Source organism: Echinops telfairi, unplaced genomic scaffold, assembly GCF_000313985.2.
Source record: "Echinops telfairi isolate 266 unplaced genomic scaffold, ASM31398v2 ScPeMD7_5805;HRSCAF=6673, whole genome shotgun sequence".
Classification (NCBI taxonomy): domain Eukaryota; kingdom Metazoa; phylum Chordata; class Mammalia; order Afrosoricida; family Tenrecidae; genus Echinops; species Echinops telfairi.
The window spans coordinates 3,038,775-3,062,412 of record NW_022109704.1 but is presented as its reverse complement, the minus strand read 5'-3'; the positions used below and the strand labels follow the sequence as shown (position 1 = coordinate 3,062,412).

Sequence of the window (23,638 nt, the reverse complement as noted above, 5' to 3'; positions counted from 1 at the left end):
GGAGCTGCTCAGACGCGGCCCGGGCAGCCCCCCCTCCTCACGTACACCCTTCCAGATCCACCTTAAAAGCGGGAGGCAATTGTGAAGTCGCTGGCCAGCAAGTGGAGTAGGGACTGCAGAGGGAGATAAAGGGAGGGCAGAGAGAGAGGCAGCAAAAGTTTTTTTTCCCCCCCCTGGGGACCCAGAAGCCCACGGACCCCCAAACCGCCTGGGAAGCCTGGAGAGACACCCAGACCAGAGAGAAAGGGAAATTGATACCACACCGGGAACTCCTTTCCTGCGCTCTCCCTTGCTTTCTCTCTGCCTACCCTAACCCTCCAGTCCCCAAACTCCCAGTCCCCTCTGGCCCTTCTGGGGAGAACATGCTGTTCGTCACCGTCCTGCTGGAGGTGATTTGGATCCACGCTGCAGACGGCGGTAGGTACCACTGGTGTCTGTGCTGATGTCCATATGTCGCCCTACGTGTCTGATTCGGGCAGGAGGTTTGAAAGGGGAGTCCAGGGGCTGGAATCATCTCAGCTCAAGGGTGGGAGAAAGGAGGGCGGGGAGGAGACCACGACTCTGGTTGTGTCTTTGTTCACCCTTGCTTTTATTGAGGATGAGAGAGATCTCGCCCTGGGACTAGTTTACGGTGGCAAACAAGGGTCGGGATCTGTTTTCCAGGTCGTACTCTGCAAATCTTTCCCTAGTGCTCCAGTCAGGCCGGTCGCCTTTGTGGCCGTCACTTCTGACCTCCTCTCAGCAGAGATCCAAGGTGTGGAGTGAAAGGCTAGAGGGCCTGGTGGGGGAGGGGAGGAGGGGACATAGAGAGGGTTAGAATCTTATTCTAACCCAACCCTACATATCCTGCCTAACGTCAGCCTAATTTATCCCCTATTGAAAACCTCAGCCCAAACATTCCTCCTAGATTTGACGGAGCAAGTGATTTCCCAGTTCTTCCACCCTGAAGTGGCAACAATAATAGTCAACATTTATTGGGACCTCGACCAAAGGCTTCCCGAAACCCCCAGGGGAGAAGAGGACTCTTGGGCAAATAGGCCATTGCAATTCAGAAGTACCCAGGGAATTCCTACAGTTGGCTTTTTGTGTTCCTGCCCCTAATGCAGTGCCCAGCACATAATACGTGTGCAATTCAATTTATTGGAAGAACTTGGTGGGGGAAGAACAGGAAGACAGGAAGAGATGAGGAGTCAGTTTGTTGGGACTCTGGTGAGAGAAGAAGGGGGAGGTAGTCAGCCTATGTAAAACCAGGGCATTTGAGTTTTCAGGACATTCCACACATTGGGGGGAGGGGGGCAATGAAAGGCCACCTGCCTTCCCTTGGGCTGTTTTTCAGAATTATTATAACAGGGATGGATCAACAGACTCCACCAGGGTAGAGCTCTGGGACATCTGAGGGGAGGAGTGGGTGTAATTTCAAAGACTCAGAGGGGGAGAGAGGATGGAATGGGGATTATTCACCCATTTTGTAGCAATGTGAATACTGCAGAGAAAACCTACAAGATGCCCTCCCATTGCCTCCTTTGAAGTGCTTTGGCCCTGGGTGGGGGCTGAAAGACAGCAGACCCCAAGTCTCCAGGGACAGGACTGCTCCGGAGCCTGGCATGTGACACAGCTGGCAGCTCTCTCTTCCACACACAATGCTTCACTTTCATCATGTCCCTGCCAGCCTGCCTGCCTGTGCCCACCCACCACCCTCAACCTAGGATAGACCCTGCCCTGACTCCCACCCTTCCCTCACACTCTGGGAATCTAGGAAGCCTACTTCAGTGATAGGGAGTTTCCTCTAGGGCTGCTGGGAAAAGGATGAAGTGTTCATTTACAGCTCATTGCCCTTGTTCATATGCTTCAAAGCAAATGAATAATCCCGCTAGATTCTCATTGGTACCCGCTCCACCTCCGAACTTCTTTTCCCCTAGCCTTGTCCCTTTCCTCCAAACCCTGTGCCCCCACACTGACCTTCTGATGGGTTAGATTGGCTTGGCACAGGTTGGAGACACTTGGACCTGAGTTAATTTTAGGTTCTGGGCTCTCTCTGTGTTCGTTCCTCCTCCTCTACTTAGCAAGCACTAGCACAGCTTGGCTGGCCATTTTTAAAAGGCCCCTGATGGACCTTCCCACTGAGGTGTCTGGTTTCACTGGCTTCCCTGGGCAGTTCTAGAGTGGGGGGAGGTGAGGGATCCCAGAGGGAAGTGGAGCTGCATGCAGTGGCCGAGGGAGGGGCCATGGAGGTCAGGGGTCTGCCTACTGGCTGCACTGTCTGTAAACCGAACTACTCTGTATTGCAGGTCAACACTGGACCTATGAGGGTGAGACGGAACTCCAGGGTCCTTCCTCCCGCTGCCCCTTTCACAATGGGGCCTCCTCCCACAACCATCGAATTATAGCAACCCTATAGGACAGAAGCGAACCGCCCCCTCAGTGTTTCCAAGACTGTCAAATTCTTCTGGAAGCACATTCTCCAGGCTCTCTTCAGACTTGTCGGTTAGCAGCCCTTACCTGGGCCACTAGGCTTCTGGCACCTTCTTACCTGTGTAGATGCAGGAAGACGTACATCGTCTCGGGTGGGGAGAGGATGGAAGTCTTTAGCTTCTCACCCTAAATCTTTTCTTTCCCCGTCTCCCTGCAGGTGTTTTGCATATAAGGTTCCTAGACCTTGTTCTAGCCATCAAACACCCCACTTCCTGATTTGGCAGAAGAGCCAGTTAGATCCCTAGCAGATCCATGTGGGAAGGAGGGAGCCAGAACAGAAAGGAAACTGAAGGGGGAAAGGAACCCTGAGCTGAGCTTCCGGTTCCCCCCCTGGCTCTCTCTCTCCTAATCAATTACACCCCCAAACCTGCACACTGAATTGGGACAGAGCTTTGAGGTCAGGGGTAAAAAAGTGGCTGGCAGGCTGTTTGTGACCCTGGGGGAGGTGGAGCTCAGTTCCTTTGCCCTTTGAACCTTTGATCAATGACTCAATCCAACTCCATAGCCAAGGTGAGGCCCAGTGTGAGAGCAAGAAGTGAATAATGGAAAGCCAGGCTATCTGAATCCCATGGTCATTTGGAGGGGACCCCAGGAGACCCTGTCTCTCAAGGATCATGTTATTTGATCTGTTTCCTCACCCCTACTCTCCAATCCCAACTCTCAGGGCACACAGGCTTTCTATCCATCCCCTCCTCACCTCATTCAGCTCTCTTATCCTTAAACTACAGGTAAGTGAAAGAGCTACCACTCCCCATTCATGCACAGAGTTGGGGAATCATCTTTGAGTAAATGAGGGGACCTATAGCCCACAGCATGGGCCTGGAGGGTTTGGGAAACGACTCCTACCTCACTAGCCTTGCACATTTGGGGTCTGGGCCTGATGGGTGGAGGAGGGAAGTGCATTTCTACCTCCACAGAGATATATAATTTGGGATGGGGCTGTGGCCAAGAAAGGTGGCTGAAGAACAGGACAATGTCCTTGGTAACCCCCACCAGGCCCACATGGTCAGGACGACTGGCCAGCCTCCTACCCCGAGTGTGGAGGCAATGCCCAGTCCCCCATCGACATCCAGACAGACGCTGCGACTTTTAACCCCGAGCTGCCGGCTCTGCAGCCTCATGGATATGAGCAGCCTGGTACTGAACCTCTGGATCTGCACAACAATGGCCACACAGGTAAAAGCTCCCAGGTGCAGGATCCACTTTCAATCTTAGGAGTTAGGCGAAAGCAGCGGTCTAACTTCTGAGTTCTCAGGTTTCATCCATGATTTTGGGGATATGAGAAATGGGGATCAGCTCCTAGAGCCAAGGTGGAAATTCAAAGTCTATAAGCAAGCTTTATGAGTGAGATAGTATCATAGCATTGACTTGATCCCTACCGGGGAGAGGAGCAGGGTACTAGCATTGGCCTATCAGGAATGGGATGCTTTTGAAGGAGGGAGGCCAAGACATGATGGTCGCCCGAGGTCCTCCACCCACCCTAAGTTGCTCTCGTTTCCTCACAGTGCAGCTCTCTCTACCCCCGAGCCTGTACCTGGAAGGATTTCCCCGAAGATATGTGACTGCCCAACTCCACTTGCACTGGGGTCAGCAAGGATCCCCAGGGGGGTCAGAGCATCAGATCAACAGTGAAGCCACAGCTGCAGAGGTACCAGGGTCCAAAGAGCTTGGACTGGGACAGAGTGACAGGGCTGGTCAATCTGAGGAAAGCGAAGAATCTGGACACTGAGATAAGTCATACCGGGGAGAGAAGACCAACCTTCATTGAGACAGACAGAGCGTGCTGGGGGTGGATGAGGTTAAGGTCAAGGACTGGGACACATCACTGACTCATCACCCTCTGCCCTCACTCAGCTCCACATTGTACATTATGATTCTGATTCCTATGCTACCTTAAGTGAGGCTGCTGACAAACCCCATGGCCTGGCTGTCCTGGGCATCTTAATCGAGGTCAGTGGCCCCAAATCCTTCCCTAGGCCTCCCCACCCCCTCAGCATCCCTCAATGTTAACCTGTCAAGTCTGCCCATTTACTCTCTGCATGATGTCTTCCGACATCCAAACACTCCCCCTTGCCTCCACTTCCAGGTGGGTGAGACCAAGAATTCAGCTTATGAACACATTCTGAGTCATTTGCATGAAATCAGGCACAAAGGTAAGTCCCTGGTACCGACAGTGGAGGGAAATAAGATTTGACTTTAGGACAAATCCAAAAACTGACCTAAGAGGCCTGGGATGAGCAAGCTGGAATCCCGGGAGGTTTGCTTCTGGGATCCCAGGCTAGGCCAGCGAGGGCCCACTAAGAGGATGACGAGGCCTGCCCTATTCTCTCCAGATCAGAAGACCTCAGTGCCTCCCTTCAACCTGAGGGAGCTGCTTCCCCCACAGATGGGGCAGTTCTTCCGGTACAATGGCTCACTTACCACGCCCCCTTGCTACCAGAGTGTGCTCTGGACAGTCTTCAATCAAAGGGTCCAGATTTCCAGGGACCAGGTGAGTGGTGGAGAGGTGATGCAGCAGAGATCTAGCTGTATGTGACCTGACGTCCTTTCCCACGCCCCTTAATCCCATGGTTCGGATCTGCTCCTTAGCTGAAAAAGCTTCAAGAGACATTGTTCTCTACTGAGGATCCCTCAGAGCTCCTGGCGCAGAACCACAGAGCGCCCCAGCCACTCAACCAGCGAAAGGTCTTGGCTTCTTTCATTCAAGGTGACTGCGGAGGGCTCGGAAAGATGAGAAATTGTGGGGGGAAATTGGCAGAGGAGGGGCAGGGAAGGGTATGAAACACGTCCTTGGGAAGTGCAATGTAGCGGTTACGTTTTTGAGCTGTAATCTACATGATCAGCAGTTCAATGCTCCGAAGGAGAAAGACTGGGCTTCTACTCCTATGAACAAGTTAGTCTCAGAAGCCATAGGGGGTCTCTATGAGTCAGCATTGACTCATGACAGCTTGGTTTGGGAAGGAAAGGGAGCCCACGTGGCATAGTGGTGACGCATTGGACCGCAATCTGCAAGGACAACAGTTTGAAACGTCTAGCTGCTCCATGGAAGACAGACTGGGCTCTCTACTCCCAGGGAGCTATAGTCCAGGGTCACAGTAAGTAGGCATGACTGAAGGGCAGTGAGTTTGGCTTGGGAAGGAAACAAGGGCTAAGAGGGGCGTTGTCTCCAGGACAAGTGCACGCCCTGGTGCCCAGTGGTTTTCTCCGCACAGATGTGGTGTGCTGCTCCCAGCTAGGTGGGACCTGCAGTCTCACTGACCCAGGTTTTCTTCCCTCCCAGAGGGCACCGCTGAATTTACTACAGGTAAGGCAGCCCTACCCTGCTAAGGGGAGGAGAGAGGGGGGTTAAGTTCATCACATGGGACAAAGGCTGTTAAGGATCTGCTGACACCTTCCATCTTTCCCTCCCAGGTGAAATGCTGGGTCTAGGTGTGGGAATCTTGGTTGGCTGTCTCTGCCTTTTGCTGGCTGTTTATCTCATCGCTAGAAAGATTCGGTGAGGTCCTACTTCCCATTTACCCCATCCTTTATTTTCCACTGAACAGCATCCTCCTCTTGCAGCTCGTATCTGCTTCCGTAAAACTCTATAGTCATTTCCATGAACCATTCCCTTTCAGGAAGAAGAGACTGAGAAACCAGAAGAGTGTGGTCTTTACTTCAGCACGTGCCGCCACTGAGGCATAGACTCCCTCTCAGCATCTAGGATGTCTTCTTGTGATGCCTATCAGGGAACTTCTAAAGCCCGGTGCAAGGGACTGATCGTCAATACTATAGGCAGAAGTAGGCAGAAGGCCCTCCTTGCTCGGGACAACTCCTACCAAGAGGCATGGCCCCAGCCCCTGTCAGTGAAGAAGACACCCTCTCAAAATGTTGTCAGTGCAGCAGGCACACTGCTTAGTTGTAGGGGAATAACAAAACCCTTTGACTTCTGTCCCCACCGATACTGCAGGGCCTCTCCTCTTAGGATGGTGGTTTTCTATAATTAGGATTGTTTGGTTTGGGGTGGGTGGGTGTTGGCAGTATATTTGGAAATAAAAATGACAGACCTGATGTCTAGCAGGAGAGTTCCTTAATCTCTGGGACGGTAGGATGGGCAAAGGATAAGAGGTGGGGGTGTCAGGGAGGGGAGAGGACAACAAACCAACCATGAGTGAGTCACTCCTTTCCTCCCAGTTCTGGAAGGGGAAATCCCCTTAGAGGAAAACAGTCCCAAGTCTGTGATGTGTTATATTACCAGCCCAGATTTCTGCCCCTGAGGGGGAGCTAAGCCTAGAGGGATCAGTGCTGGCCAGCTTATAAAGGAGGCTGGATAAGACACAGAGAGGGCAGAAATCTCAATTAACATGTTATCCCCTCCGCTGCTTAAAAGTCAAATCCCCACCACAATTATAAAGTCCTTTTTATTAGTCAAAATCACAATCACTTTGATTAAAAGAATGGCACACGCCACCCTCAGCAGAAAAATGATAGTTTATAGAAAACCTCCCTCCGCCCCTCGCCCACCCCAATTAAAAACTAGAAAAAAATCTGCCCTCCTTCCCTGTGATGTCATGGCAGCAACTCTTGCAGTTACATGGCGGCTCTGGAGTAGGCCAGTTCACCCAGCACCCTCCACTTCACCTTGGGGAAAGGAGGGGCGCTGGTGGTCAAGGAGGTGAAAACCATTAGTTCCAGTAATACCAGTTCTCAACCCCAAACATGCACTCCCTTCCCTCCAGGGCCTGGGAAACGGGGATGGATACAAGCCCAGCCAGAGGAGCAATCTCAGGAAGGAAAACATAGCCCGAGGAGGTGAGGAGAGTTTCAATAGGCCTCCCTCCCCCCTGCCCCCCAAAATAAAAGAAGGCAGTTTGGGGTCTTTATCACACCAAAAATAGTTCCCCTCAGACCTGAGAAAAAGATCAAGATGTCCAGTCTGGGGAGAGGATACTGGGAAACTCAGAGCCCTTCAACCCTTGAGCCTCTATCAGTTTCATCTTAATGGTTAAACTAGATCCCCTTCTTGGCAACCTGCACTGTCCAGAACTGGAGATGGAGGAATACGGGGCGAGGAGATCAAGAGGGCACCCCAGGCCCAGGGGTCCCCCCCCAGGTTCCCTCAGTCCTCGGGTGGGATGCGCAGGGCAGAATACACCATCACCCGACTGTCCTCCTGCCGGCGGCCTGCAGAGGGGAAGGGGGATGAGTCTTGGGCAGGGTGAGAGCAGAGCACTGACACATGGGGAATCCTGGACAACAAAGGGGTCCCCAAGTAGTGGGGATAAGTGCAGATTCAAACCCACCAGTCACTGACTGGCTAAACCCAGCCTGCTCCTGGTAAAACCTAGAGACTAAAAGTCACCAGTGGACAAAACAAAACCCTGAAGGTAGTGGACAGACCAACGAGGAGACAGAGAATGGTGGGCAATGGACCCGGGCTAGGGCAGGACTCCGTCATGGGCAGTGGGCAGGCAGGTGGGTGATCTGGCGGGCGATCAGTCCAGGTAGTCAGTCCTTACACGAGAGGCTGCGCTGGATACTTTGCAGGGACCCTCCAGCTGTGATGAAGGCCCAGAGTCCCATGGAGACAGTGACCGCGTAGATGGGCAGCAGACTGGCCTCATACCATGGGTTCAGGAATGTCTGGGGATGAGAGTGAGAAAAGAGTCAATTCTCCCTCTCCTCCTCACACCTCATTCCCAGGAGCTCTTTGTGCCTTTGACCCAATCCTACCCAAGGATCTCACTCAAATCCCCTAGTCCTTCTCTCCAGAACACACTTCTGGTGTTCAGCTTCCGCAGAGGTTTCTGCCAGTCCTGCTCCTGCCCCCACCCCACCCGGATCATCTGCATTACTGGACCAACTCATTCACCACCACCCCGGCCCAAAAGAATCCCCAGAGCAGGTTATACAACTGATTTTGAGATGAAAGATCCCTTAAAGACTTACATACCTCCCTACCTGCTTGCCAGGTAAGTTTTAAAATGTTAAGGAGAGAGTATATTTCCCCCATCGCATTCACCATTAAATGTGTTTCTTCCTAACTCAGGGCCAACTCACCAGTCCCGATGTCAGTAGGTGACTCCCCACCACCAGGCCCAAAGCCCAGTACCGTCTCTTCTCACAGGCATCGAAGAAGACAACTCCCCAAAAGGTATGCAGCAGGATGATGGCTGCTGTCAGGAAGGCTGCAGGGAAGGAGAAGGATGAGATATTCCCATTTTTTCCCAGCCTCCAGAGACTGTGGGCCAAAGAAGCCTCCAAGGAAAGGACAATAAGTGAGATCAGGACCAGGGAGGGTTGGGATATGACAGCAAGGGAGGAAGTGGGTCTCACCTGAGGTCAGGAAGTAATAGGGTGAGTCTCCATGGATCCCAACCACACCTGGCCCAAGTGCATCGGCCAAAATATTGATAACAGAGAAGACACCACTGATGATACCGAAGGAGAGCCCAGACACTGGGGGGAGGAAGGTTCTCATCAATGTCACAGATCATTACAGCCAGATTTCCAGCAGCCCCCTCCCCATCCCCAGTCACAAGTCTCCCCTGCATGCTCTCCTTCCTGCCATCTCCCCTGGAAGGCCAAGTGTGAAGGAAAACAAGGGCATGTGGATGTTTAGAGACTTCCCAAGGGGAGAAGGGTGTCCAGCTCCCACCTCCAGTCCCTCTCCCTTGGCTCACCATAGGCCATCTGGCGGATGGAGATGGGTGATCTTCCGTCCTCACTCAGTGATGCTAACCCCTCATCTGCCTTCCTGGGGTGAGGGAAATATGAGGGGGGGCTGAGGTGCTCCTTTCCCGCTGATGTCCTCCCTTAGGGCCTCCTCCTCCAAGCCACCACCCAGGGGCTGTTCCCTTCCCATGATGCAATCCTCTGCCCCTCTCCCTGCCAGGTCACCCCATCCTCTTACTTAAGCAGCTTGTAGTAAGCAAACCGGAACACCTCCTGCAGAAGGACAGAGACTGCAGCACCAAAAATCAGAAGACCATACTGGAGCCGGGCATCTGACCGGTCAGTCACATGGACCAAGATGAACCAGACCACAGAGGCCAAGAGCAGAGAGACCAGCCAGAAAAATGCCCTGAGGAAAGACAAGGGCAATCAGGGCATCGGAGGGGCCCCCAGAGAAATCAGGGAGGGGAGTCAGTCAAGGCTGAAGCATGAAAAGTGGAAGTTAGACTTCCGGATGGGCAGGGAGACAGGGCCAGATGGGGTAAGGACGCATCTAGACACAGGGGACGGGATGAAAAATTGGTTAAAGACTTCAGCGAAATGAGAGTCGGTGCGCGCCCAATAGGAACGGTCGAGGATCCTCCTGAGGTCATCTGACTCAGTCTGCAGAGGTCAGTACAAACCCCTCAGGAGTCTTAGCCTCAGGCCTTCTCTGAGTAGCCAGGAGGAATACAGAAGAATCCTTGCTGTCCCTGGAAGTCGGAAACCAACTACGAGAAAGGGCATACCATCCACACCTCCGATCCAACCCTTTCCAACTTTCACCTCCGACTTGTCTCTCTCCGCCAACCCAGGCTCCCGGGCTCGCCTCAGTTCCCCAGCCCCTTCCGGATCTCTCCTCGGTGTCCTCCCACGTCTCCCCGAGCCCCGCTCACCCCGCGACCAGGATGATGACGCGAAGTGGGTCCCCAGCCACTGTAATCAGGAACAGCGCAAAGGCCGGGCCGAACGCGACGAAAGTGCATCCGAAAAACACTGCGGCCCCCATGGTCGGGCAGCTGACGGCGGGGTGGAGACCTGGCCCAGGGAGGCGAATGGGAACGGTGCTCCAGCTGGGAGTCCGTGCAGGGTGGCGACGCGACCCCGCGAGGGGCGCGGTGCAATGTCACCCCCAGACCCCGGGAAAGGGGGAGGGGGCACCGAACCCCCCGAAGAAGGTCCGCGCGACTTCCTCTACGGAAGCCGAGCTGAGGACAAACCCTGGGCCGCAGCCCCATGGCCACCTCCCATCGATCCCCCTTGAAGACCAATGGTGAAGCGGCGGGGGCGGGGCGGGGCCGCACAGCCTGCTGGGAGTTGTAGTGCCCTGCCTGCCTGAGTCCCCGACCTCCGTCCCGGGAGTGGTCACCACCCAGAAAGGGGGTTGGGCCGCGACTGGGCTGGGCCAGGGCACAGATTCCTGGGTTTGGCTCCGCCTCGGTTTCCTTTAACGACTTTGTGGAAAAGGGTGGTAGCAAACCTAAAGCTTCGCGAAGGGCAGCACAGAGGAAGATCCTGTTTGAATCCAAGGGACAAATACAAAGTCAGTACAGGATAGAGAGTGCGGGGAGATAGGGACGAGTATTGTTCTTACTTGAATGAGAGGAAATGGGCTACAGCTGCCGAAGGAATGAAGCTGAGACTTAAAAGTAGGAACTCTTTGGACCGGCTTAGCATAGGAAACAAGGGACGTCGTACACCGCTGAAGAGGCCTTCATCCGAGAAAAGCAAGAGCCGGAGGGCTGTCCTAAGATGTGCACAGAGAATCGGGAGTTAAAGCGCTTCGGGAACACGACGTTAAAGGGAAAGGACACATCCCCAGGCCGTTAAATTTCGATTGTCATGCTTCCTCTGTTTATTTTCCGAAAATGGACCACAGTGATGTCTTTCCTCGGACTAGGATGGAGGGTGGGGAGGGGGTTAGGAAGAGAGGTCCCATATTCGTGTGAAAGGAGGTTCCATTAGGAGAGGAGGGTATGATAACCCCATTTGGGTGAGTTCTTAAGAGATGGTATTTCTGCGAAGGAGTCTGTGGATGGGAAAGTGGGAGAATTCGAAATATTGTTTTTAAGAAAGAAAACTACCGAAAAACTATAGAAAGGGTCCAAAGAAAACCAAGCTTCCTCCGGTTCTCCACCCTTTTCACCTCTTTACCAAGGGGTGGGGGCAGGAGAGTGAGGGGTTTAAAGGCTTTTGCTGTCAGACATCTGAATTTTAAATTTTCCAAGAGAGAGGCTGGGAGTGAAGTTATTTGTGACTTAATACATGTGTACACACCTACATATTTTCAAGTGTTGATTTTCAAGTTCTCCCCCTCCCCACCTAGGAAATTTTAGAAAGGAACTGTATGAACAGATCAATTGTATAGATAAACACTGAAAGCTACCATGAAAATACTTCTCCAATAGAGAAGGCAGCATCCTGGCCAGTGCTCAGGACACCAAATATGTCCTTTTTCTGGCATTATCAGGCTGCGTTGATCAAAGAGATAAGGATGGGACAACTCATCTTTCCTTTATGCAATTGCCATGTCATCTTCTGACCCAAGACAGCAGTCTTGTTTGTGGCTAACTGGGGGAAAACTTGCATAGTGTCTGGTTTGTAGTAGATTCTGGGTAGATACCAAAAAAAGAGTGAAACAAACTCGCTGTCATCAAGTTGATGCCAACTCATAATGATCCTATAAATACTTATTAATGCCCGTTTAAGAAAACAAAAACAACAATTATTTTCTTGTCCCCATTGCTTGTGAATTCTGAGTAGCCCAAACAGGTTTCCTCGTACATTAATAAACGTTGTTGAACTGAATGGAACTTGGACACATAAAAGCAGAGGGCAGAATAAGGTGAACTCTACCCATAAGGCTGGAATGAATGAATCAGGTGACTGAAAGTGAGCAGCTTGGCACCTGCAACAGGGAGAGAGACTCTGGGCTTCCTCCCTGGAGTGGTGGTGGGGGGTGGGGGGGGGCCGGGCCTGTGCAGGAAGTTGACAATGAGGTGAGATGAGGTAGGTACTTAACAGAGAGAAAATAACTGGCTCTGGCTAAGAGATTGTTTCATCAGAAGCTATACATCAGGTGCTTCCACTCTTGCAGCCAGAGACAGAGCAGATGCTTTTCAGTCTAGAAAAACACTCACCCCTGCCTCCGAAGATTTCAACTATGATGAAAGATGGACAAAGCCTGAGAGAGAAGGGCAACTCTGGATGCTGATGGTAAATGAGGAATAACCCAAACCCCAACTCACTGCCAAAACTTCATTTCTGATTCCCAGTCACCCTATAGGACAGGGTCGAACTGTCCCTGTGGGTTTCGGAGACTGTAACCCTTTACAGCAGCGGTTCTCAACCTGTGGGTCGCGACCCCTTTGGAGGTCAAACAATCCTTTCACAAGGGTTGTCTAAGACGATTGGAAAATACATATTTCCAAAGAGAGACACCACTCCTCTATCCATCTCCAGGCAGTCCGCCCACATGCAGATATATCCACATATGAGTACCTGGTGTGAAGACTGTTACCCATGCTATATCATGCTTCAAGACAAAATTTAATTTATTTGTCACTAGAAATAAATATTTCACAATATATAATTATATATTGTTTTGTGCTTCATCACTATGCTTTATGTTCACTTTGTCACAATGAGAATATATCCTGCATATCAGATATTTACATGATGATTCATACAGTAGCAACATTACAGTGACGAAGTAGCAACAAAAATAATTTTATGCTTGGGGGTCCTCACCACATGAACTGTATGAAAGGTTTGTGGCATAAGGAAGGTTGAGAACCACTGCTCTACAGGAAGAGAAAGCTTTGTCTCTCTCCCACGAAGCTGGCTGGTGATTTCCAACAGCTGGCTTTGCGGTTAGCAGCCCAATGCTTAACCCCTACACAACCAAACTAAAACCCAAACGCCCTGCTGCCAAATCGATGCTGAGTCATAGCGACCCTATCAGATCAGGTAGAACTGCCCCTGTGAGTACCTGAGACTGTAACTCTTTACAAGAGTAGAAATACCTGTCTTGCTCCTACTGAGTGGCTAGTGGTTTAGAACTACTGACCTTTTGAATCGTAGCCCAAGCGTCACCATTAGACTCCTTCACCAGGGCTCCTTCAATGAGGATTAGGGAGGGAAAACCAACCAACCAACCACTGTCATTGAGTTGATTGTAAATCTTTAGGGCGGCGATAGCCCCCTCTTCCCTCACGGAGCCGCTGGTGGGTTAGCCTTGCAGTTAGCAATCCAACGTTTAGCCCGCAGCACCACCAAGGCTCCTTTAAGACCGCAGGAGGAAGAGTGAATTTCTGTGAGGACCAGGAGGGAGGCAGAGGGAGAGAAAAGAGGCAACCTCTTTGGGAGAGCGGTTTGCAGTGGTTGTGGGAGTCGTGGCTGGCGATCATCCAGGGGTTGGCAGTTCTCACCAGGGACCGGTAGTGACAGGAGATCAAGTCAGCCGGCAAGTGGGCGGAGAGTTCTGTCCCCTGAGAGAAGCGTTGCTGTAGCTCCCTCCCTGCTTGGATGGGGGGGCGGAGTAAGTTTGGTGGGAAAAACTGTGATTTCCTTCTTTTAAGTTCAGAGCGGTAGCGCAGGGTCGAGAATGGATGTCCTCTTTGTAGCCATCCTGGCCGTGCCACTGGTCCTGGGTAAGTCCACTGTCTCCCTGAATTTACCATCAGATCTTCTACGCCGCTGGTGGGAGGGGAGATGGCTGCAGCCCTCTGGGGAGAGGGGGCAATGCTCTCGCCTCTCTGCTGGACCCCTCCCTGTGGGGTTCAGTGGGGAGCAGGGGAGAGAGGGCAGGTCTGAAAGGTAGAAAATGAGAAAAAGCAGAGTCTGGTCAGAGAAAAGGCTGGGGAGACACGGAGCCGCAGACGTGTTCCTAGGAAGGTTCTACTCAGCTCTCCCACACCACGGAGTTAAATAAGTGAATGGGGACTCCAGTTGAGGGCGAAGGAAAGAGGTGCAGTCTTTGAGGCTGGGTAGCCAGAAACTACTGGAGGAAGCCAGCGGATCTCCTTTCAGAAAATTTTCCAAGAAAGACTCTCCTTTCCCAGAGAATTGGAGGGAAACCTTGTATTCTGTGTTTATGAAAACATAGAAAGGGGGTGGCCATGAGGGCAGTGGAGGACGGACGGTCGGTCTTCAGTGCAGTCCCAAGAGGAGCTGTCCCCTTCCCTTCTTTGTTCCTCCCTCTGCCAGGTGCACTGTCCCGTTTCCTTTTCCTCCGTGCTCCGTGTCATTAGCTTGGAGCTGGAAGGGGAACATTGCAAGAGTTTTAGGGAAGTGTTTAGCAGGAGGCCTAGAGTTCTGGAGTCACTCATTCCAACGCCACATATTTTCAGTTCTGGGAGGAAGAAAAACTAATAGAGTTGGAGCATCCAGCGCAGCTGACTCATTTGAAGAAAACAGGGGTTTTGCAAGTTCACAGTAAAGCTAGAACTACACTCCATACCTCCCAAAGCCCAAGGTGGTGTTTATGCTTATATGCTTTGTTTGTGAGACACTGATAAAACAAGATTTCTCACCTATACAGACAATACGGTCTGGAGCATACTGGCTCAGAAGTGTAGAGTTTGTCATCTCTGGTCTCGCTCTGTTTCCTAGTACCCTTGTTAAGGCTGAGTTCCATCTGTAGGCTTATAATATGTGAAAGGGCCTATGTTCTGATCTGGGAGCTCCTGGATTGAGGACAGAGAGTAACAGGCCTCCTCACAGAAATGAAGCTGGAGCGTAGGAGTCTGGGAGGGCTTAGAGGTACAGAGGCAGAGGGAGAACATCATGGCTCTCAGAGGGGAAGCAGACAAAGGGAACCGATAGTCCTTGGGTCCTTTTAGTGCTAACACGTTCCAGAAGCCCTTTGACCACTAGCTCTTGTCCCCATAGGACAAGAGTATGAGGATGGCGATATACTGGAAGAGGATGAGTATTATCAGGTGATCTATGATTACACTGTCACCCCCAATTATGGTGAGTACAGGCTGAAAGGAGCCTTCTCTAGAGCCTTAGAGCCTTATGGAATCCCTGGCTCTGAGCTGGTGTCCTTTGCTTTTCTAATGAAGCACTGGGTCAGAGAGATCTTTGGCCACGAGTCTAGCTTATCAAGATTCATAATGCTATTTTCTAAGTCAATGTTCAAATATCAAGGTATTGTCCAACTTTTTGGAAAATGCTTGCAACAATTTGAAAAATTTCAGGTTTCTAAGTTATGTAAGATGTAGTATTGTTTTGGGGGGAGCCAGCCCCCCACCACTACCACCGGGTTCAGTAAGCACTATTGTACGGTTGAGATATATAAATATTAAAGTCATCGAGAGTATGAACGATAGAAGAGATATTACAATAATGCAGTCAGACACATTACATGGTAGCATTGCTCACCTAGCCCAGCTTGGTGACCCACGTGGAGAGAGGGGGAAGGGAAGGAGGGGAAGGAAAGGAGGGCAAGGGAACAAGGGAAGGAGGATGGGAGAGGAGAGGGGGAAGAGGGGAGAGACCAGTGACAGTAAGCTCTATTGCTAGTCCAGGCCTATATACCTTTTAGGGACGTGCAAGCCCACTAATTCCAGGTAAAGTCATATGTCACAGGAAGGGGTTGCACTATAGGTTACACAGTAATGAGAGGTAGTCTAGGGACATACACGTAATAGGAGGAGGAGGGATTGGGGGTATACATGCGGCAAGATGGGTGGATCCTAGATACAAGATGGCAGCCTCACTTTGGATGTCACAGAGCCTGTTTGACTTGTTCCCTAGCTCAACTGATAGAGACCATTATCAGTTGGGTGTGAACTCCTCCTAAAGGAACCAGTCCAATGTGCCCAGCCACAGGGAGCAGGCCCACCCCTGTGGTGTGGGGAGACAGCAGTCTGCCTCCAGGGAGGATGTCTGTAAGCTGACCTCCCCTCACAGTGAGATACCAGATAAAAGATATAAACAGATACTCAAAAACAGCTTTGACTTTAAAGTTAGATTTTAATCATATGAGTATACTAAGTAGTGCTGTCAGGTAAGCATTGAACTGCTAGCCACAAGGTTGGTGGTTCAAACCCGCTAGCTGCTCAGCAGGAGAAAGTTGAGGCTGTCTGCTCTCATAAAGATCTGCAGCCTCAGGAACCCTAGGTAAGAGCCACATCAATGGCAGTGTGTGAGTAATGCGTTTTACAACTTGAAGGAGTTAAAGTTTTCTAAGTGAGGTCTTCCTTCACTCATTGCTGAATGCGGAGCTACCTGTCGCCTCATTGACTGCTGATTGGCTTCTGCTTTACAGATGACTTTCCCGTAAACTTCACCATTGATTACTCCATGTTTGAGGAAGAGGACAAGCTGGTGAGTGACCCTCCGTCCATCTGAGAGTCTGTGTGCAGAGGGTCAAGCTAGAAAACAGTGGTCAACAGAAGAATTTGATGACTATGTCAAATAAAATAATACTATTTATTGAGGCAAGAAACGATTTTCTTTTTTTCTTTTTCTTTTTCTTGAAACTATTTTCAAAAGGGAGCCTCATCCAGAGACAAAATGCTCCTTTAGGGAAAATGTAGGGGGAGTCCACTAGGGAAGTTATAATTGGAAAAAAAAATTTAATTAAATAATCATTTTATTAGGGGCTCATACAACTCATTAAAATCCATGCATACATCACGTGTCCAGCACATTAGTACATATGTTGACTTCATCATTCTCACAACACCCGCTTTCCACTTGAGCCCTTGGTGTCAGCTCATTTTTCCCCCTCCTTCCCCGCTCCCCCCTATAATTGGAATTTTTATTTTGCTGATAGTATTTTGCCTGATTTGTTTATTCATTTCTCAATCTCATCCATCGAGTTTACTAGTGTTTTCTTAGTTACTTCATGTTGTTGTCACACAAATACTACAAGCGCGTAGATTTAAAAAACAAATATTTATTTTCTCAGTTTCAGAGGCTAAAAGTCCAAACCAGGGTCTTAGCAGGCTGGAGTCATGGGTGTTCCTGGGTTCCTTCACGTTCAGTGCTTCTAGGTGATCCTCACACAGCATCTGCATTCCCTTGGGCGTATGGATGTCTATTCTTGTCTCTTGATAGGCCTTCATACATGCTTTTAATTAAAGAAGGGGATGTCTTACAAAGCAGAAGTATTTCTCTCATTGGCTTTATAGTTAGACTTGTCTGAGGAGAATTGATAGAGTCTGGTATGGTGAGTCAGAAGCATTTTTTTAAAACAATTTTATTGGGACATAGCCCACATATCATACAAGTCAATTGTTTAAACATATCAAGAAGAACTGTTTAATCAGAAAAAAATTTTAATTATCAAGTTTTTGTTTTAGAAAGCTTTTATAGTTAGCACATTTTGAAATTTTTCTCTTGTTCTATCAAGGTTTATACCTGATACTAATGGCCATTTTGATTGACTTAAGAAATTTACACCTGGCAAAATAGCCATTAATTCTTCGTTTATATTTAACACAGTAAAAACAACAACAAACCATGGGCAATGTTAAAGTATACTAGAACTACGTTTGAAGAAGTAAAACCAGGCAGTAGACCCAGGAAAGACTTGTTGAGCACCACTGAGGAGAAGGAAGCCAGACCCAAGTAGGTTTGCTAAGACAGGGAGAGGAGGGCCAATCCTGACTGGATTTGGAGAATAGGACGGGGACATGATCCATGCACGCATAGCACAGGGAGAAGTCTTGAGTCTTTAGGGAAACTTTGGATTGAGTATTGATCAGGCTGATAGAGGAGACGCTAACACTGTTTTCCAATCTCACCGAGGGCAGAACCGTTTGAATAAGGAAAGAACACAAGCAGGAGAACCTACCACTCATCTTCAGACAGAACACACAGGCCACCACAAGCCTGCCACGATGAAGCCTGCCACGATGAGGCCACCGACGATGAAGCCACCGACGATGAAGCCAGTGAGTGAACTGGGGTGGAGGGGTAAGGGATACTGATGGAGACGTCTCTTACCCTAGATAGATCCAAGTTTGATAATGTGGAGCTGAGGGAGGGCTGGAACACCAGGCGTCAGTGGATGGGGAAACCAAACAAGTACTGCAATGCAGGGGTTCACCTCAACTTGGCCACCGTGTATTTCATGGAGATTTAGGACTAACCCTGAATACAGAACGCCAGGAAATTTGATGTAGTTACTTTTCAGTTCAACAGTATTGGCTGGGTATGTAATGGATGCCTAAGACTGCTGAGGATATTAGTGATTATGAAAAATACATCTATGATGTTATTATTGTCCTCAAGGACTTTCTAAAACTCAAGTCTACATACATGAAACATTTATAACAAAATGAAAAGGTATGTAACAATGCTAAATGACATATACCTTTGAGAGTATATGACGTAAACAAGTATTTTAGGCAGTGGACAGAAAGAGATCAATATAGGCTACAGTTGTCTGGTAGGCTTTTGTGAGTCAATTTGTGCGTATGATACACATCAAAGAGTAGGTAAGTTTTTAACTGGTAGAAAGCTATGAAAGAGTTAAAGCCATCAGGAGGAAGAATGGTTATTGTAATAGTGAGAGAGCCTAATAGAAGGCTAGTGGCTAGAAGACGCATGGTATGTCTAGTGGGTGGGGTATGAAGGCATATTGAAGGAAGCATTGAAAAAAATCAATAATAAAATCTACAGAATTCCTCATATTTACCTAAGAGTTCCTGGGTGGCCTGATGGATAAGTACTCAACTACCACCCAAGAGGTGGTGGTTCAAATTCACCCAAAGGCACCCCAAGACAGTCCTGGTCACCTGCTGCTGGAAGGTCCTCACCCTGGGGTACTTTTATTCTGCGCAGATGGGCTCTTTGTGAGTCATGGCAACTAAAAACAACAGCAGTTACTTGGTGATATCACATCAAACAAGTTAGAACCAAACCATAGCAGACTGAAGCTTAGACTGTGTCTCAGAAAAACTGGGTGCCAAGGGAGTTCTTCAGTATGACAATGACATAGTGCAGCAGTATTTTAGGACAACTGGTTATGTGGCTGGTTGTATGCAGGAAGGAGTGGAGTGGAGTGGGATGCATGAGATTTGCGTGATCCCAGAAACAATTTGTTAAGGCAAAGGAGATGAGTAAGGAATATTTTGAAGACAATGCCTGTCTCGGCAATCATTTCATATGGATAAATGAGGAGAGAGTTAAAAGAGCATAGGTTTTTTAGCTTAGATATTTGGGAAATGATTCAACAAAATGGAATGATGAGAGGCCAGAGTTTAGAAGGGAGGCTATTCAATTGGTATTAGCCCAGCTGAATTTATGGTGACAGCTCTGTGAGTATGTTCTAAAGGTTGCTGAATCAGGTCAGGGCAAGAGTCCTAAGTGCAAAGTCAAAGTTATGAAAGTAGTTGAGCTCAGTAGAGCCAGGACACACAGAAAATCAGAAAGCCAATGATTGTGCTTGTAATTAGGAGGAGGCAGAGCAATCAACCAAGAAAATAAAGAGGATTCATTAGAGACAGAGGCAGATCTCTAACTTTATATTTTTAAATTGTATAGTACAGCCCCAAAGAAAGCCATTTGAATTGAGTGGTTGGAACAAAACCTACATCTTTGTGGAGTTAAAGAAAGAGTAGATTGTGTGGAAAGAGAGGCTAAGTAAATACCAATTTGAGAGGTCTATCCATGCAAGAAGAGAACAACAGGTAAGCGGGCAGGGCCTTGAATGCAGATGGAGGAGCTAGTAAGATAGAAAGTTGAAAATCACCAACAGGTGAAAATCTTTTAAAGTATCAAGTAGTCTTCCTTTAGACTGCAAACTCCTGGAGGACAAGGAACATGTCTTACTCATTTTATTAGCTCTACTACAGCAACTCATAGTTCTACACCCTATATCCAACTCATAGTTCTCCTACAGCGCCTGGCAAGGTGCAAATGGTTCACTTTCAGCTGCTAACACACAGGTCAATGGCTCAAACTCATCCTGCAGCACCTTGAAAGAAAGGCCTGGCAATTTGGTTCTTGAAAGATTCTAGTAAAAATAAACCCAAATCTTACAGACCCCTTCTACTCTGCAGCAACACATGGGTCACATAAACTCCATGGTTTTTGTTTTGCATAGCACCTAGCATAGTGACATACACGTATGGACACGGTAGGTGTCATTGAATTAGGGCACCTGTGTCATGAGGGGTGGCTGGAAAGGCAGGATGACTCTGTCCCTAAAACAAGGAAACAGAGTGGGGGGTACAGAATGCGGGTATCCTTTCTGGGGTGGGGACAAGGAGGATGACACTGACTTGTTGTGGAACAATCTCTGTATTTCAGCACAGTCGAGATCTGAATGATTCTGTGTCCAGCCTGCAGAGCCCTGTCCCCCTCATCTTGTCCTGGGCCTTCATTCAGTGGGGAATGTATTTCATTTAGAAGGTGAGCGTGTCGCCACTGTGACATCATTTGTACCAGTCCATCAGGCCAGTGTTTCCAGTCAGATCGCTCGCAAGAGGGATCACAGCTAGAAAACCATTTTGTCTACCCTTACAGAAGTAGGAAGATCACTGTTTAAGACAGCGGTTCTCAACCTGTGGGTCTCAACCCCCTTGGGGGTTGAACAACCCTTTCACAGGGATCGCCTAATTTATAACAGTAGCAAAATTGCAGTTATACAATAGCAACAAAAATAATTTTATGGTTGGAGGGGGGGGCGTCACCACAACATGAGGAACTGTATTAAAGGGTCACGGCATTAGGAAGGTTGAGAACCACTGGTTTAGAAGATGTTGAAAAAAAGACACAAAGTCACTAATTTCTCCCAGCTGGGAGACCTTTAAGTCTTCTTAGATCAGTAGATCAGAAGCAGAAAGAATGAAGAAGAAACTTCTCCAGAGTTCCAGTCTGCCTTGAGGAACTAGCACTGTTTCCAGCCTGGCCCCGGCTTAAGGCATAGCTGGTGCCAGAACAAAATGGGCAGGGCACGACTACAAGGCCAAGTCTGGAAGCAAAAGTTCAGAGGCTCAGGGGCTGGTGGTTCTCCGCTGCAAGGAAGAGAATGTGAGGAAAAGAAAGAGAGGAAAAAACTGTGTACAGGAAAGGAATTTAAGTTGGGATTTTCAATAGCTGGGGGTGGGGGGTTATGAAGAGAAGTAAGAAGGGGAGGGGACACCACATCTTTGCAAAGATACCACTAGCTCAGAATGTGGTGGGGGCATGGAGCACAAGTGGGACTTCGTGGATCCTCTGATCTTGCCTCTCTCAACACACCCCTCCCCCCTTCTTTGCTCTTTAGGAAAGAGAAGTCTGCTACAACTCTTGGGATGGGAATTTTGGAGAAGATAAAATAAAGAATAAATTAATAATCTGGAGATCCCCTTTCATGAGTCTTTTCTAAAGCTGCACTACTGGACAGCATCAAGAATTGGGGGTGGGAAGGGTAGATAGAAGGGAGTTACAGACTAATTCACCATACAGCCTGAAGCCAGTATGATTAAGGTGACCAGATTTTAACATTGGTAAAGCGGGACACCATTGACCGGGTGGGGGGAGGGGCGGGGGGCGGGGAGAGGGGGAGGAGGTTCTTGATTAAAAATTTGGTCTATATGGAGCAACAAAAATTTCCACAGAATGCAAAAATAGTATTGCAAATTTTTTTTAAATTTCAACATAAGTACAATTTACAAATATAATACATTAAAATTATGTATACTATTATTTTATTCTTTGGCATATTTTCATTTGAGTGAATTTTTTTAGTAGATTTCTGTTGTTTAAAAGGTCATGTATCGAAGGAATGATTGTGATTAATAGCATGAAAAGACATAAGTCCTTCTGCTAATGCTAATTAATTTTCTTCATCTCCATAAGTTGTTTTCCAAAAAAATTGCTGTATTTTGGAGGAAGATGCAGCAGTATTTAAATATCTTTTATGTTTCTGTATCTCCAAGTGCTTTGAAATATTATTCTTCCCGCCATGCAAAATAGAAAAGCCACCATTACATTTCTCACATTTTACCATGTAATCACTTTTGGTTTTTTTAAGAAAAGGAAATTCACTTCTTGGATCATCATTGAATTTGCATCCTCTTTTCTTACTCATTATGTTAAAAATCTAAAAAAAATTTTTTTAATTATATTATAAATTATTATATACACATTGCTTAAAAACACAGTAAGTAGGTACATAATTACATGAACATATTTTATTGTTAGTTTATAAATTAAATTAATTTGATTGTTATAAAGTAACTATATTTTAAAAATTATTTTAATTTTAATCCTATATTTCTTTCTAAATAATAACAATACTAACTTGTATAATTTTTTCTCTGAATTTGCCATAATGTAAGTTGTAGGTGTCACTTTCAAGTCTGGCGCTAGACTTTTTGCCGCCACTATAAAATATAAATAATATGATTACTGTCTGCTAAATTCAAGAAAATTTATGTATTTATGAAATAAATAAATAAGGTACTTACCTAAATTATCTGAATAGTGTTTGGGCCAGGTCCTAACTAGGCAGCCCCCATTTGGACTAAACTGAAGCAGGTCCAGGCCCTGTACGTGCTTCCCTGCACATCCCAATGGTGAGCAGCAGCACCTGGCGCCAGATAAGATAACCACCAGATAAGATAACCAGTGAAACCAGATGTTCTGGGTTCAAAGAAAGCCAGGAGGAGTCCACAAGCAATTCTCAGGAGTTCCCAGACCCCATAAGCTGATTGCCATAATTGCCATACATTCCTCACCACCCCTTTAAAAACCCTCGACCCCAGCTGCCGAGCAGGACTTCCCTGACCTGTTAGCCTAGGTCACGGAACCTCGTCCAGGATCTCCCCCACCCTCACCTAATAAAGCGATTTGTTTCTGCTTTCCCTTGTCCTGTCAGTTATGTCAGTCTTCCTCCCTGTTCCTCAGTTCTGCCTTTACATTTGGTGCCGAAACCCGTAAGAGGTAGGGACATGGGCTCCGTGCTGCCCTGGCCCTGCTTTGGCTGGGATGCAGCCCATCCATCCTCTCTTCCTGAACCTCCGGAGCCCGTCTTAACGAGCAACTTTTGGTCAGTACCTCTCTCTGTATGTTCGTTTTGTCTCATTTGTCTTTTTGTCGCTCTGAACACTGAGGACCAGCAAACTCATATGGCAACATAGGGTCCGTGGGAGGCTAACTAGCTGAAAGCCCTGAAAAGCAACCCTAGTACCAAGATGAGCTGGAAATAACTGCCTTTCCTGAAAGGGGTGCGACGATAAGGTCAGTTTCTCTATAAGGTCAGTTTCTCGTGTCCATCTTTTCTCTGTGTCTGCCTTCTCTCATGGGGCCTCCAGTCTTTTGTCTCTGTGTTTACCTCCTAGGATTCCTGCTGAAAACAGGACTCATAGCACTAGGCTGAGCAGTCACTGCACCGTCTGCCTGGACTGGAACGCAGAGGGTGGGTCTGAGCCTTTCCTATCTATTTGTGTGCTTTGCATCTGCAGCCCCGCAGTGCTTTCTCTAAAATGTTCTGCTTCCCCTGACTCTCACCCTGAACAAAGGCCTA

At 48.4% G+C, this 23,638-nt stretch overlaps 3 protein-coding genes and 1 long non-coding RNA gene across 14 annotated transcripts; 2 read left to right on the top strand and 2 right to left on the bottom strand.

The window, feature by feature from the left end:
* On the top strand, nucleotides 1-6,519 carry CA14 (carbonic anhydrase 14). 11 transcript variants are annotated; one of them, XM_045295650.1, is made up of 13 exons: nucleotides 7-417; nucleotides 664-754; nucleotides 2,289-2,309; nucleotides 3,137-3,200; nucleotides 3,469-3,648; nucleotides 3,983-4,120; nucleotides 4,327-4,422; nucleotides 4,559-4,625; nucleotides 4,806-4,963; nucleotides 5,062-5,179; nucleotides 5,753-5,776; nucleotides 5,884-5,968; nucleotides 6,090-6,519. In XM_045295650.1, the coding sequence occupies exons 5-13, from the start codon at nucleotides 3,475-3,477 to the stop codon at nucleotides 6,154-6,156; spliced, it is 927 nt and encodes a 308-aa protein (XP_045151585.1). In that variant the 5' UTR covers nucleotides 7-417; nucleotides 664-754; nucleotides 2,289-2,309; nucleotides 3,137-3,200; nucleotides 3,469-3,474; the 3' UTR covers nucleotides 6,157-6,519. The 11 variants fall into 11 exon arrangements, with proteins under 11 accessions (XP_045151579.1, XP_045151580.1, XP_045151583.1 ...); XM_045295649.1 differs by having other exon boundaries at nucleotides 2,289-2,484; XM_045295644.1 differs by having other exon boundaries at nucleotides 1-417; nucleotides 2,289-3,200.
* On the bottom strand, nucleotides 573-2,049 carry LOC123522328. Its single transcript, XR_006680597.1, has 2 exons — nucleotides 1,960-2,049; nucleotides 573-778 (listed from the first exon to the last, which is right to left on the bottom strand). It is a non-coding gene; the product is annotated as an uncharacterized LOC123522328 (long non-coding RNA).
* A 339-nt stretch (nucleotides 6,520-6,858) lies between the features above and the next one.
* APH1A (aph-1 homolog A, gamma-secretase subunit) lies at nucleotides 6,859-10,353 on the bottom strand. Its single transcript, XM_004716581.3, has 7 exons — nucleotides 10,062-10,353; nucleotides 9,365-9,535; nucleotides 9,135-9,208; nucleotides 8,788-8,910; nucleotides 8,512-8,639; nucleotides 7,971-8,094; nucleotides 6,859-7,635 (listed from the first exon to the last, which is right to left on the bottom strand). The coding sequence occupies exons 1-7, from the start codon at nucleotides 10,172-10,174 to the stop codon at nucleotides 7,571-7,573; spliced, it is 798 nt and encodes a 265-aa protein (XP_004716638.1). The 5' UTR covers nucleotides 10,175-10,353; the 3' UTR covers nucleotides 6,859-7,570.
* A 3,315-nt stretch (nucleotides 10,354-13,668) lies between these two features.
* On the top strand, nucleotides 13,669-21,470 carry CUNH1orf54 (chromosome unknown C1orf54 homolog). Its single transcript, XM_045295697.1, has 6 exons — nucleotides 13,669-13,817; nucleotides 15,058-15,141; nucleotides 16,442-16,500; nucleotides 17,934-18,074; nucleotides 20,437-20,538; nucleotides 21,395-21,470. The coding sequence occupies exons 1-5, from the start codon at nucleotides 13,772-13,774 to the stop codon at nucleotides 20,533-20,535; spliced, it is 429 nt and encodes a 142-aa protein (XP_045151632.1). The 5' UTR covers nucleotides 13,669-13,771; the 3' UTR covers nucleotides 20,536-20,538; nucleotides 21,395-21,470.
* Nucleotides 21,471-23,638: the final 2,168 nt, after the last annotated feature.

Coding starts and splice junctions, on each gene's coding strand:
- CA14 (XM_045295643.1), top strand. CDS start 451: ATGTCGCCCTACGTGTCTGATTCGGGCAGGAGGTTTGAAAGGGGAGTC. Junction 755..2,288: donor CCTCTCAGCAGAGATCCAAG/GTGTGGAGTGAA, acceptor TCTGTATTGCAG/GTCAACACTGGACCTATGAG. Junction 4,964..5,061: donor TCCAGATTTCCAGGGACCAG/GTGAGTGGTGGA, acceptor TCTGCTCCTTAG/CTGAAAAAGCTTCAAGAGAC.
- APH1A (XM_004716581.3), bottom strand. CDS start 10,174: ATGGGGGCCGCAGTGTTTTTCGGATGCACTTTCGTCGCGTTCGGCCCG. Junction 8,911..9,134: donor CATCCGCCAGATGGCCTATG/GTGAGCCAAGGG, acceptor TCCTCCCCCCAG/TGTCTGGGCTCTCCTTCGGT. Junction 7,636..7,970: donor TATCCAGCGCAGCCTCTCGT/GTAAGGACTGAC, acceptor TCCCCTCTGCAG/GCCGCCGGCAGGAGGACAGT.
- CUNH1orf54 (XM_045295697.1), top strand. CDS start 13,772: ATGGATGTCCTCTTTGTAGCCATCCTGGCCGTGCCACTGGTCCTGG. Junction 15,142..16,441: donor CACTGTCACCCCCAATTATG/GTGAGTACAGGC, acceptor TCTGCTTTACAG/ATGACTTTCCCGTAAACTTC. Junction 16,501..17,933: donor TTGAGGAAGAGGACAAGCTG/GTGAGTGACCCT, acceptor CACCGAGGGCAG/AACCGTTTGAATAAGGAAAG.